Here is a 13,926-nt window from a genome sequence, read left to right on the forward strand (position 1 = left end):
ATGCTATGCTACAAACATCTACATGTTTTAGTACATCACTGCCTGGGTGGTCCAAATATCTAATCAACCAACTAGAAAGAAAATATACAACTGTGAAAATACTGTACTGCAATAATTTTCCCTAAAGCAATACTGTCCTTATCAATATCCAGTCTACCATTAGGCTGCAAAGTTACTTAAAAAATTCTTAGCTTCTGAATAGTATGGCCGTATATGCTGCTGTGCAGGTCTCTGTGGGCTTATGATAGCCATTTTAGAAAATCTCCAATTGTAGACCTGCACTATGATAAGGTTTCGTTGTCATCGAAACTTTTCTGACCAACAACAGTAGTGCCTAAATCTCTCATTCTTGGAAGGGGTTTTGATAATTCTGGAAACAATTCAGACTAAACTCGAACACAGTCCCATTCCATTTCAATAGCTCCTGTGAACTATTAATGTTTATGACACAATGTCATATAACGAGATTCTTCCATATTACTTCGCACACAGAAACAAAATAGTCATCAACCTTACGGTGTTGATTGCCGAACACGACCAATAGACAATGGCCTTATAATGCATTTGTTTACACCATTGCATCCAGTAAATTTCCAATGCAGCATATTCTTGATTCTTCAATAAGAAAATTGATCAAACTTCAATCTTAGAACGTTAAATCTATGGATAGCCATAGCGTCTTCAACTTTTAGTATGTATAAAAAAGTACAGTAGGCTCTCCCTACATTATGAATATTCTAAGTCAATGACTGTCCGGGTCAGTTATCATTTAAAAAATGGCCTTATGTCCTGAAGTACAAATGTGTTTGTATTCAAGTTGCCATGAAGATTGTTTACAATGTGATCAGTGTTACCAACATCGTTTTTGTGTTATTCAGTCTAACAACGAAGTAAAGTACTTCCAGTTCACAGGCAAGATAAATATGAATACAAAGCAGCATCACAGACCACTAACACAACGGTAACATATAATAAGCAACTTCATCTTTCCTATATACTTATAAGAATAGCCTAAACTTCTCTCCCTACTGGATGTAGGGGGCTGCTGTCAGTACCTGTTAAAAGAAATAACAGATTAAGGCAATTTTTGGGGGTACTAGAGGGATAAACAAGTAATGGTGTGTCTCATAATACTATATAAATAAAAAAATGTTTTGTTCATACACACAAACCATCAAGCTTTCTTTGACACAAACCATTATATATTGCAATGGGAGGCCGATCTGCCCTCAACACTCCTGCTACGGCTGAGAGAAGGGGGGGGGGGGGTCTGCCGGCCACGGATGGGGAAGCAAGAGGATCCGACTGGTCCCGCTACCTCCTCTGCCACTGTGGTTATCCCTAGAGACAAAGAAGTCCCCGAAACTCTGGGTACTGCCGAGCATGCCTAAGAAGGACGAGACCTACTACCCTTCCATGAGGGCCACCTGTCCTTCTTCAACTTCTTCGTGGCAATCTTGGCCCATTGGGCATCGCTCCAGACCACACGCTCAGCACGTGTCTATCTGGGAACACACACGGCCCCGACGTGGTGTACACAACACGTGGATCAAAAAGCTGCACATAATTTCCCACTCACTCCTGGGTAACGACGTTGTACTGGCACAGGATCCATAGTAGGGATCGAGGATCACGAGATCCACACACGATAACACAAGGTTACAAGGAAAACTCTGAAGAAGGTAAGCGCGACATCATGTTGGTATGACGACCTGAGGTAATGGCATGTGTTGACATGGCAGGCTAGGCCTAGCATACCCTTGGAACATTCTAGGGAAACAATGAGAGGTCAGGTCTCCCAGGTGCGAGGGGGTCTGGGGGATCGAAGGTTGGGGGCTTGTGGGAAGGGAAATCTCTGGTTGGTAGAGACACGTGTAGAGAGTACTGTAAATGACCTTATTCTGCGGTGTACATTCTATTTCTTTGAGTTACAATTGAAAATAAGTCCTTTGTCAAACAACCTTATTTCTGAATCCATAATATGCAAGAACAATTCAGCAATTTTTAAATTCTATATTTCACCACTACTAGCTGCAGGATGACTAAATCTCTTGTTTTGGACATGTCTTCCATGTACTTAACAGATATGTAAAGAACTTTTTCACTACTCTAAAGATGTGGAGGATAAATACCTTCTTTGCTGTCATGAGGTCTGGATTGTTTTGAAAGTATGCAGTTTGTATAGATTAAGTCCCACAACAAGCATTCTAGGTCCACAAATTGGTGGAAGCTGATTTTTGGCTTAACTAGGCTGTTTCTTCTTTTGATTAGATGTTAAAGCATAGTGATCACAGAAAAAGTATACTGTACACAAGATATCTGGGTGAAAGGAAGAAAAATAAGTACAGTATTGACTTATCAGATCATGAGGCTGGGCATTGGTTAACTGGATCTCATCTGCCTAAATTTTGTCACCTCCCTTAATTGCTCTAGTGGAATACCAGGCACGATAGATCTATGATCTCTAAAAATCCCACCAAAAACTACTCTGAAAATGATAAAGTATGTAATAAAACACGAGTTGACAAATAAAATATATTTAGCACTATAGATGAAAAGTTTTAGCAATATCAAATGTTTGGGAAAATAACAAATCCAATAAAAAGACAGGAAATGGAATAAGCTAGATGCTCAAAGATGAAATAATTCTGGCTGAAAATGACTGCTCAGATATTGATTATTTTCGATATCATCTTGCTGACACAAGTTCCGGATGTGAAAGACAAATATTCAAATGCATTAGTTAAGGACTAGATAATCACAAATTGTAAGTGCAGCATCCACTAACAATACTACAGCACCTGTCTTCTCCTTATAGGTTTACTAATTCATTTTCTCCCCATAAAAATTGGAACAATGAAAATTCTATTAACATTTCTGCTAAAGTAACAAATGATAAATTATACATACCTGTATTCATAAAAACCACTCAAAATTGAAATTAATGCTCTAAACAAATCCCTTACATAAAGAAAAATCAAGATCTTTCAAAATAATGAACAGTATGCACAAAACTTAAAAGTACCAATAAAACAATACTGGATTTAGTTAAGATGTCAAAACTAAAGATGAACTGTTTGTAGAAAAAAGATAAAAAATGGAATGTAACCTAATATTACAAATACTGTAATGCCTTATGCCACTATCTTAAAAAAATGTAAAATGTCTCTAATACAAATTTCTTACATTTCCTATGAAAATTTGTTTTGTAATCAGACCATTTCAGCAGAGCAATTGAAGGCTTATATAGATAGGACAGTGCTTCATTAAGGTACAGCACAGTACAGCAATTCATGATAGAATACACAGAAAGGAATTGTAAAACCACCTTTCTAACTTATTCTTATGCTCATGATTTTACTTCATTGGATTTGAAATTTACATTTGGAAGTTGAGAAATCTAAAATTTCCAAAGGTTGTGAAATCTATGTTTGGTATACAAATTTAAAATAAATTTTATTATTTCATACCTTATATCTAGCAATAATTAATACAGCTCTCATAAAAAGTACCCTAATTTACTTTTATTTAACCATTACGAATAGAGGGAGGGAGATCAGCGAAGTAAGAATGATTCATGGCATCTTCTGCACTCATTCTTACTGCTGGGTTGCAGATCAAGAGACGCTGAAAACCAAAAAAAATAATCATGACCCAACACAATTAGAGCTATCATCAAAAACAGAATAAAAACTTGTGGATTGTGTATACCAAATACTAGATTATATAGTAAATACTTGCAGTCACAAATATGTTATTTTCATTAGTAAAATAAATTTTTGAATATACTTACCCGATGATCATATAGCTGTCAGCTCTGCTGCCCGACAGAAAAACCTACGGGCGGAATACGCCAGCGATCGCTATACAGGTGGGGGTGTACATCAACAGCGCCATCTGTCAAGTAGGTACTCAAGTACTCGATGTCAACACAGAACCAATTTTCTCCTCGGTCCACTGGGTCTCTATTGGGGAGGACGGGTGGGTCCTTTAATTTATGATCATCGGGTAAGTATATTCAAAAATTTATTTTACTAATGAAAATAACATTTTTCAATATTAAACTTACCCGATGATCATATAGCTGATTCACACCCAGGGGGGTGGGTAGAGACCAGCATTACATGTTGACATTATTATGAGCTAAGTATTCCGTATTTCATTTTAGCAGTTATTCAAAATAACAAACATAAAATAAATAAGTACCTGGTAAGGAAGTCGACTTGAACAATTACTCTGCCTTTTTAAGTACGTCTTCCTTACTGAGCCTCGCGATCCTCATAGGATGCTGAGCGACTCCTAGGAGCTGAAGTATGAAGGGTTGCAACCCATACTAAAGGTCCTCATCAAAACCTCTAATCTAGGCGCTTCTCAAGAAATGACTTTGACCACCCGCCAAATCAAGTAGGATGCGAAAGGCTTCTTAGCCTTCCGGACAACCCAAAAACAATAATAAAACATTTCAAGAGAAAGATTAAAAAAGGTTATGGAATTAGGGAATTGTAGTGGTCGAGCCCTCACCACTACTGCACTCGTTGCTACGAATGGTCCCAGAGTGTAGCAGTTCTCGTAAAGAGACTGGACATTCTTAAGATAAAAGACGCGAACACTGATTTGCTTTTCCAATAGGTTGCGTCGAATATACTTTGCAGAGATCTATTTTGTTTAAAGGCCACGGAAGTTGCGACAGCTCTAACTTCGTGTGTCCTTACCTTCAGCAAAGCTTGGTCTTCCTCATTCAGATGGGAATGAGCTTCTCGTATTAACAGTCTGATAAAATAGGATAAAGCATTCTCTGACATAGGCAAAGATGGATTCTTAACTGAACACCATAAACCTTCAGACGGGCCTCGTAAAGGTTTTTAAATAGAACTTAAGAGCTCTTACAGGACATAATACTCTTTCTAGTTCATTTCCAACCATACGATAAGTTTGGAATATCGAACGATATTGGTCAAGGCCGAGAAGGCAGCTCGTGTTTGGCTAGAAAACCAAGTTGTAGAACATGTAGCCGTTTCGGATGAGAATCCGATGTTCTTGCTGAAGGCATGAATCTCACTGACTCTTTTAGCTGTGGTTAAGCATATCAGGAAAAGAGTCTTAAAGGTGAGATCTTTCAGGGAGGCTGATTGAAGCGGTTCGAACCTGTCTGACATAAGGAATCTTAGTACCACGTCTAAATTCCAACCAGGTGTAACCAAACGACGCTCCTTCGTGGTCTCAAAAGACTTAAGGAGGTCCTGTAGATCTTTATTGTTGGAAAGATCTAAGCCTCTGTGACGGAAGACTGATGCCAACATGCTTCTGTAACCCTTGATAGTGGGAGCTGAAAGAGATCGTTCTTTCCTCAGATATAAGAGAAAGTCAGCTATTTGAGTTACAGAGGTACTGGTCGAGGATACGGATACTGACTTGCACCAGTTTCGGAAGATTCCCCACTTCGATTGGTAGATTCTAAGGGTGGATGTTTTCCTTGCTCTAGCAAACGCTCTGGTTGCCTCCTTCGAAAAGCCTGTAGCTCTCGAGAGTCTTTCGATAGTCTGAAGGCAGTCAGACGAAGAGCGTGGAGGCCTTGGTGTACCTTCTTTACGCGTGGCTGACGTAGAAGGTCCACCCTTAGGGGAAGTGTTCTGGGAACGTCTACTAGCCATCGAAGTACCTCGGTGAGTCATTCTCTCGCGGGCCAGAGGGAAGCAACTAGCGTCAACCTTGTCCCTTCGTGAGAGGCGAACTTCTGCAGTACCTTGTTGACAATCTTGAACGGAGGGAATGCATATAGATCTAGATGTGACCAATCTAGTAGAAAGGCATCTATATGAACTACTGCTGGGTCCGGGATAGGTGAGCAAACTATTGGGAGCCTCTTGGTCATCGAGGTTGCGAAGAGATCTATGGTTGGCTGGCCCCAGGTGGCCCAAAGTCTCTTGCATACATCCTTGTGGAGGGTCCATTCTTTTGGAATTATTTGTCCCTTCCGACTGAGACAATCTGCTATGACATTCAAGTTGCCTTGGATGAACCTCGTTACTAGTGAAAAGTCTAGACCTTTTGACCAGGTGAGGAGGTCCCTTGCGATCTCGTACCATGTCAGAGAGTAGGTCCCTCCTTGCTAGGAGATGTACGTCAAAGCCGTGTGTTGTCCGAGTTCACCTCCACCACTTTGCCTTGAAGGAGAGACCTGAAGCTTTTCCAGGTCAGACGTACTGCCAGTAGCTTCTTGCAGTTGAAATGCATTGTCCTTTGACTCGAGTTCCATAATCCCGAGCATTCCCTACCGTCTAATGTCGCACCCCAGCCTACGTCCGATGCGTCCGAGAAGAGAACGTGGTTGGGAGTCTGAACAGTCAGGGGAAGACCCTTTCTAAGGTTGATAAAGTCCTTTCACCAAGTCAGACCAGACTTTATCTTTCCGGAAACCGGGATCGAGACCGCTTCTAGCGTCTTGTCCTTTTTCCAGTGAAAAGCTAGATGGTATAGAAGAGGACGGAGGTGTAGTCTTCCTAGTGACACAAATTGAACCACGGATGACAGTGTCCTTACCAGACTCATCCACAGCCTGACAGGGCAGCGTTCCTTCTTCAGCATCTTCTGGATGGATAGCAGGGCTGGGGGTTGATCGTCTTGTTCAGCAACGTCCTCATCAGAGGGTTCCTCATCCAAAACTGATGAGGAAATGGCAACGGAGTGGGCAACGTCTGACTCGCTGAATCCGGTCGCACTGGTGGATGCGTGACGGAGCCGGACGCAATATCATGGAACTGCTGCACAGTCTGTGAACTGTCAACAACCATGGGGACGCGAGGAAGTACAGCGTCAACCCGAAACTGTCTAGACTGTCTGGGTTGTGCAGTCAACACCCTACCGGGTTGCTGAGGTTGACGCACTGCGTCACAACAAGTCACCTCTGCTGGTTGTTGAACGTCTTCCTAGTGACACACTGAACGTCAACAACCACCTCCGAGCGTCGCTTAACGTCAACGTGCGACTGGCAACCCACACTGGGTCGCATCGGTGGAGGAACCACCTCAACTGGCGGACGCGAGTAGGATACCTCAGCGTCAACAGGGCGCACAACCAACCGGTAGGAAGGTTGTTGGCCAGAAGGTTCTTCTCCGTATTAAGTCCTCTATCAAGGACACAAGCTTGGACTGCATGTCTTGCAGCAAAGCCCATTTAGGGTCTACGGGAGCAGGTGTGGCAACAGACGGGGTTAGCGACTGAAGCGGAACCATTTACCATCCCTGGAAGCCTTGTTATGTGTGACATAATAGTACAGCAAAACTTCAAAGGCTCGACAAAAGTTGAGAAGTTGACCTGTAAACAACTGGAGCGTCTCCTGGCTATGCGCCTGGCCGAGTCTACCAGAATTGAGAAGTCTACCTGGGCAGAGGCATGAACTCCCAAGCTGAGAACTTCTCTCGTGTCCTATCAGACTCTCGCTCTATAAGCCAGATAAAAAGAAGGGAAATCAAAAGGCTGTATCCCTAAAACTCCTCCTGGTGCAAAAACCAGTCGCCTAGCCGACGTAACGCTCTCTAGGAGAGCGAGAGAGCACTAGCTTAACAACAACGGCTTCGAAGTAGCTAGGCCTAGTGTAAGTTCTGACGTGAGGCGAACGAGGAGCAGCAGTTACAAGATCCGGACGAAGATCCTTAAAAAATCATCATGATTTAATTAAAGTCCATAGGAGGCTAAGCAGCTTAAGGCTCCTCTCCAAATGACAGAGTCCTCAAAGGAATATCAGTAGGAGGGAGAACAGCACTTTCTCATCTACAGGAACCTTGTCCGAGAAAAGCTAGGTTATCTCAGTGAGGGTCTCACTGGTGCATTAGCAGCAGACCAGAAGGCAACGTTATGTAACTGCTTGACTCAAAAACTGAACTGTCAACCACAACAGGTGCGTGAGGACATACAGCACTGGTGCATTAGCAGCAGACCAGAAGGCAACGTTATGTAACTGCTTGACAGTCTGTGAACTGTCAAAAAACTGAACTGTCAACCACAACAGGTGCGTGAGGACATACAGCACTGGTGCATTAGTAGCAGACCAGAAGGCAACGTCATGTAACTGCTTGACAGTCTGTGAGCTGGCAACAACCAAAGCTGTGTGGGGAAGCCTCAACTCCTGACTGACTAGTCTGCTGCGGGCGAGTGGCGGTAACCACAGTGGGTTGCGGAGGCTGACGCACCGTGTCAAAACACAGCAGCTTAACTCCACCCTCCTGTTGTTGTGGTAGCACACGCACGTCAACGGAGGGTTCCGTGCGTCTGTGAACGTCAGCATGCGTCTGGCAGGGTCGACTGCGCATGGGTGGAGGAGCTCTCACAGCTGGAGTGTGGGAGCAGGCAGCCACAGCGTCTGCTGGGCGCACAACCGTGGTAGGTTGTAGGCTAACGGGTGCAGCGTCAACCTTCTCCGCACGATACTCCTGCAAAAAAGATGCTAACTGTGTCTGCATAGACTGTAGCAAAGACCACTTAGGGTCTACAGCAGCAGGTGCGGCAACAGACGGTGTTACTGCCTGTTGCGGTACCGCTTTACCTCTCTTAGGAGGTGTGCAGTCATCGGAAGACTGCAGCGAGTCCGAACTGACCCAGTGGCTACACCTGGGCCGTTGGACTTGCGCGGAAGGGACCGACTTGCACTTAATAAGCTGCGAGACCTTGGTCCAAGGTTTCTTACGAGAAACCTCTTCCGCAGACGAGAAGTAAATGGGCTCTCTCGTCTTTGTGTGGGTGGGGCGATCTTGGGTAGATACGCCCGAAACCACGGAGGGAAAAACGTCTGTTCGTTGATCAAGGCCTGACGAACCCATAAGTCATTCGACATTACTTCTCCCCTGGGCTTGGGAGCTTGCAAGAGGTCCCGGACTAGGTGAACGACAGGCACGAACAGACGAACCCTCGGACGCAACACTGTAACACTTTGCGCATATCACTTTATCACTTTGATTTTCTGTTTTGCACTTATTTCACTGAAATCGAAACTTTTACTGATTTCTACCTGAAACACGCAATCCTACCCTTCATTAAAAGGTAGTAATTGCGAAAACAGTCGTATAATGCAACAGAAAACATATATAAAGATAAAGAATTCAGTGGCTGGGAAAGAGACTAAACACTAGTTCAAATAAACTACGTTTACAATCTCTCACCGCACATAGCCTGGGAACAAGAATAAAACCCTAGAAACGTTTTACCTTCTTCCCCTACAGCGACTAGGGAGGAGAGTAAAACGAGAACAACGTTACCCGCTTGAACGAAACGTTTTTTCTCCTCTCTCTCCCTCCGTCTCTATCTCTCTCTTTCTCTCTAGATTTCGCACCTGAGAGAAGAGCCCAATTATATATCGTCAAAACATGTTATTTGCTAAAGGAAAAAACTGAAAGGTTTTCCAAATAAAAAGTTCCTTTAATTTAGAATTTAAACCATTTAAGCTAAGAAAGAATGAACGAAACGCCAGAATCGGTTTACTCTTACTGCAAAGTGAAACTGTGATACACTCTCTCTCTATCGTAACGATAGAGCGCATGTTGAACGTCCTGAACGTCAACAACTGCGTAGACTAAACTTTAGTTCATCTTTGAAAACAGTACGAGACTATCAAAGAAATTCTTTCATAAAACATTAAATTTAAAAAGTTTTAAATTCTTTAAAGGTTAAATACGATATAACGGGCTCAACGTTGATTAACTTCGGTTCCAAGTTAGGACCGCCTACTATCAGGAAAGGTCGCATATAAACAAAACATAAAAATTTATTTTTATATGTTTATAATAAAAGGAAAGTTAATCGAAGAGGCCTAATAAAGGCGGAGAGATATAAAATATATAGATCTATAACGTGTTAAGCAAAATTACTAAAAACCTAAACACACTTCCGTCTAAGGGAAGGGTCGGCCATTTAAAAGTGAAAGAGAGTCCATACTCTCTTTGTCACCATAATTAAATCTATCCAAAACGAGTTCAAGTTTTGAAATGAAGATAAAACCCCTGCATAGCGAAAGCTCAAAACTGGAATAGTGTACTTCACCAAATAGTTGTGAAAACAAATCCAGTTAGTAACAGCGTATTTAGTAGGTCTTGCCAGTGGCACGACAGAGAGAAAATTGGTTCTGTGTTGACATCGAGTACTTGAGTACCTACTTGACAGATGGCGCTGTTGATGTACACCCCCACCTGTATAGCGATCGCTGGCGTATTCCGCCCGTAGGTTTTTCTGTCGGGCAGCAGAGCTGACAGCTATATGATCATCGGGTAAGTTTAATATTGAAAACTTAAAATTGGTATGGATCTGACCAGAAAAATTCTAGGATTGCAATTCCTACTGAATGTCACAGTAATTATTCCAGTCTTTGGGCCCATATAGTATCGTAAGCTATATTTGCAAGTAGGAGCATTGTGATTTTTAAGGCTTTATATGTACAGTATTACCATATATGCTATCATATCAAATGATATTTTATATCATGTAACCCTTCAAATTTGATCTACAGCAACCTAATGTTTTAAATAGAATGATTTAGAGTATTTTAATACTTACCCATTCACTGTTATTCCTTAATTAAAAAATAAAATTATATACAAATTACCCTCCCTGAATAAGGAAGGACAGCTGGAGTATGGATCCGGCTGCTCCTGCCTTGACTGATTCCATATAAACAGAACCAATCACTTTTAGTCATTATGATAACAAACCAAAGAAAAGTAAACCAACAAAATGAGGAGGAAGGATGGAAGTCTTCCAAGAATTCTGGGTATGTATTAACTTTAGTTCAAAACTTAAGTTCCCTTTAATGATTCTTACCTGTCATTCACTACTGATTCTCACACTAAGAGAAAAAGAGGCTTTGGAGGAAATTATCAGCATTTACAAAAAACATAAAACATGTCTTTTCATACCTCTAAAACATTATAATCCATATGCCATAACTTGTGACTAATAAACATCCCATTTCTTTCCCAATAGTATCAGTGAAGTGTCAATTCGGGTATTGACGTAGTGCATGTCTAAAAGTAATTGAAAAATACTGGCGACATTGGGTAGAATGGGTTTTTTAATGGGCACACACACATGGAATGTCTTTACTGCTGCTAGGGGTGTGTTGGAGCCTATATGTGCATATAAATTGGGTGGAACTTATTTCTCTGGAGCTATATGGAGCCTGACCTTGTGTATTTCAAGGATTCTAAAAAGTGATGGGTTTGTCACAGGAAAGTCTCTCTAACGTACTGTAAGGTAAAATATGTTTTTCAGTCTCAGATGGGATCTGATGAGTAAATAAAAATAGTTACCATTATATATCAGATGACCTTTGGATGAAAAATGCTGCTTTCCAAAACTTACCATGACATTTTCCTAAAACAATTTCCTTAATTCTAAAGCACCCAGATGCAACATTTCCAAGAACTACTGTGCATGCAATAATTTTCACAAAATTTATTTTCATTTTAACACAGAACACCAAAACTCACTTTTGAAGGCGATGATTAGAGTACAGTATTACAATCTCTAGAATAATTTATACAAAAAGACTTACCTGAGCTAAATCCCGGCCTTTACTACTCAACTTAGGACAGACTTGGGCTAATGACATTGTAGGTTGATATAATGGAAAAGTTTTATAATCAGGAAGCGAAGTCATCCCTGGCCAAGTATCTTCTGTTGGTGTGCCCAGAAGTTTGAATATCCGTTTAAGTTGGTCGTCCACATCACTACCTGGGAACAAAGGTCTCCCAGCATTTGCCAACTCTGGTGATAGAAAAGTGGTAAAATAATTACAGTACAATTAAAATAAGAAAAGTCTACTTGTGATATCTTCAGTGACCTGGAATGTTGATAAAATAAAGCTATGTCTTATTTTTGCAGGGTCCACTAATACTGTGGTACATTTCTTTTGGCCAGGGAGAAATGTGGCAAGCTTTTTTTCTTTTTTTTTTTGTGTTTTGGGATGTCCAAACTATCAGATGTGAGCTTCTGGTTTGGTGCATTACGTTGAGGAATGATTAACTTTTTCACGATGAAAGCAGAATATTTTTCCGATGGTTAAGAATATTAAAAAATGTGATGAACATGAAATATTTTACAAAAAACAAATCTTTTTTAATTAATAAAAAGAAAAATATAAGAATTATTTGCTTACGGTACAAATATAGACCTTCGTCCTTCACATAGGAAAGATAACAGAGAAGCTGGAGAATACAACAATTAGAAATGACAAATTTGAAAGTAATTTGAATTTTTCCTAACAATAAGAACCTGTAGCTAGTTATTGGGGATTACCTTTCGGTGAAGCTGGAGGACCAGCCATTAAAACTAAGCAAAGTGGCAACTATTCAAACTGCTAGTTAGAGGTGTGGGGGGGGGGGGGGGTAGTGGGGGTTGCAAACTATCCCTCTCACTCACACACCAGTGAATCAGTCAATTTTTAATTGCAGGCAGGATGGGGGACAGGTGATGGTGGGAATATTTGTATAAATAGCTACAGGTTTGCATCGATAGGAAAAATACAAATTACTTTCACATTTGTCATTTGCTCCAACACACTACAAACCTTATGCTATTTCTTTGGGATGACTAGCCATTAGGAGGGTGGAAGTCCGACCACTGACCCGTGGTTTTCAACAACAGGCTTGGCCTATAACTTAGAAAAACCATGACTCCTGACTAAAAACTTTGTGCAATGCACAGATAGTGAACTGAGCAACCTATGTGTGTGTGAAAAATTAGCAATGTGACTGTCTAGGTAAGAATATTTCGAGAAATAGAAATGTTAATATGAAACAAACATTTCCCAATACCCACCTTGCGGAGAGTATAGGGGACGTAGACAAGTACTGTATTAAATCTATAGCAGTTACACAAGGGAAATGGTTATTATATGTCAATAGGTGAGGCCAGCATGCAGAGGACCAATGGTGCTGTTCCCAAGAGAGGGGAAGATGAAAGAAAGAAAGAGCCAGTCATTCTTACACATTTATCCCAGACTACTCCCAGGTAATCTATGTCCTTAACCATCTGCTACATGTCCACCAAGGAGCCTGATGCATTCTAAATCACTTGTTGTGAAGCCACCACAGGACCAATGGAGAACGTCTCCATGCTCCTGTGGGTCGCGTCTTGCAAGCAGTGGGCACTGAAGGTCATCTGACACTTCCACACACCCCCCTTGTAGTACCTGCACCACAGAGTAGTTATGTTTAAACATCAGTGACATACTTATGCCCCTGACGTTCTGAGCTCTAGGTCGACAAGCAGGAGGAGGGTCAGGATTCACTGCAGGGTTAATGACCCTACAAATCTATGCCTAGATGGTGTTCTTTGCAACTCTCTTCTTGACCTTCCCCGTGCTGACAGAGAGTGCTGAAACTCGGGGGTGAGCTGCTGCAGTGCGTTTAGGGTAATACCTCGAAATCCTCAGTGGACAAAGTAATGGTTGATCTGGATCTTCAGTTACAGAATGAAGACTCCCAATCTGAAAGGGCCCAAATCTAAGATCTGCTACACCCAGATTTTGAGTTTTGGCAATAAACTCTGGGACGAAGCCAAGTATCACCTCCGCCCATTCCCCTTGAATGGGCGATGTTGTAGGATAGACCATGAAGTTCACCAACTCCTTGGCCAAAGCTAACTCGAGTAAGAAAACCATCCTCAAAGTGAGGTGGCAATCTGTCACCTGGCGTAATGGTTCGTAGGAAGCACCCTTCAGGGACCGAAAGATGTGAACTTTTCAAGGAGAAGGGCTAACTTTCCACTAGGGGTATGTGAGCTCGTAACTTTGTATGAGGAGAGAGAACTCCAATGAAGAGGGAAGTTCAACTACTTTCAGTCTAAAGTTCATGCTTAAGGCTGAGCGGTAGCCTTTCACCGTCAATACTGACAAGAGCTTTTCCTCTTGAAGGTATACATGAATCTACGCTATTACTG

General features: G+C 41.7%; 1 protein-coding gene across 2 annotated transcripts in view; it reads right to left on the minus strand.

Moving 5' to 3' along the window:
* Positions 1-2,521: 2,521 nt before the first annotated feature.
* The window catches only part of LOC137642687 (cyclin-dependent kinase 5-like), a 94,857-nt gene continuing 83,452 nt past the window's right edge, over positions 2,522-13,926 (minus strand). For both annotated transcript variants that reach the window (XM_068375468.1, XM_068375469.1), the window contains exons 6-7: positions 11,540-11,751; positions 2,522-3,627 (exon numbers count right to left, since the gene is read on the minus strand). In XM_068375468.1, coding sequence (XP_068231569.1) covers positions 3,529-3,627; positions 11,540-11,751 — 311 coding nt within the window. In that variant the 3' untranslated portion in view covers positions 2,522-3,528. The remainder of the gene's footprint in view (positions 3,628-11,539; positions 11,752-13,926) is intronic.

This window comes from Palaemon carinicauda, chromosome 6 (assembly GCF_036898095.1).
Source record: "Palaemon carinicauda isolate YSFRI2023 chromosome 6, ASM3689809v2, whole genome shotgun sequence".
Classification (NCBI taxonomy): Eukaryota; Metazoa; Arthropoda; class Malacostraca; order Decapoda; family Palaemonidae; genus Palaemon; species Palaemon carinicauda.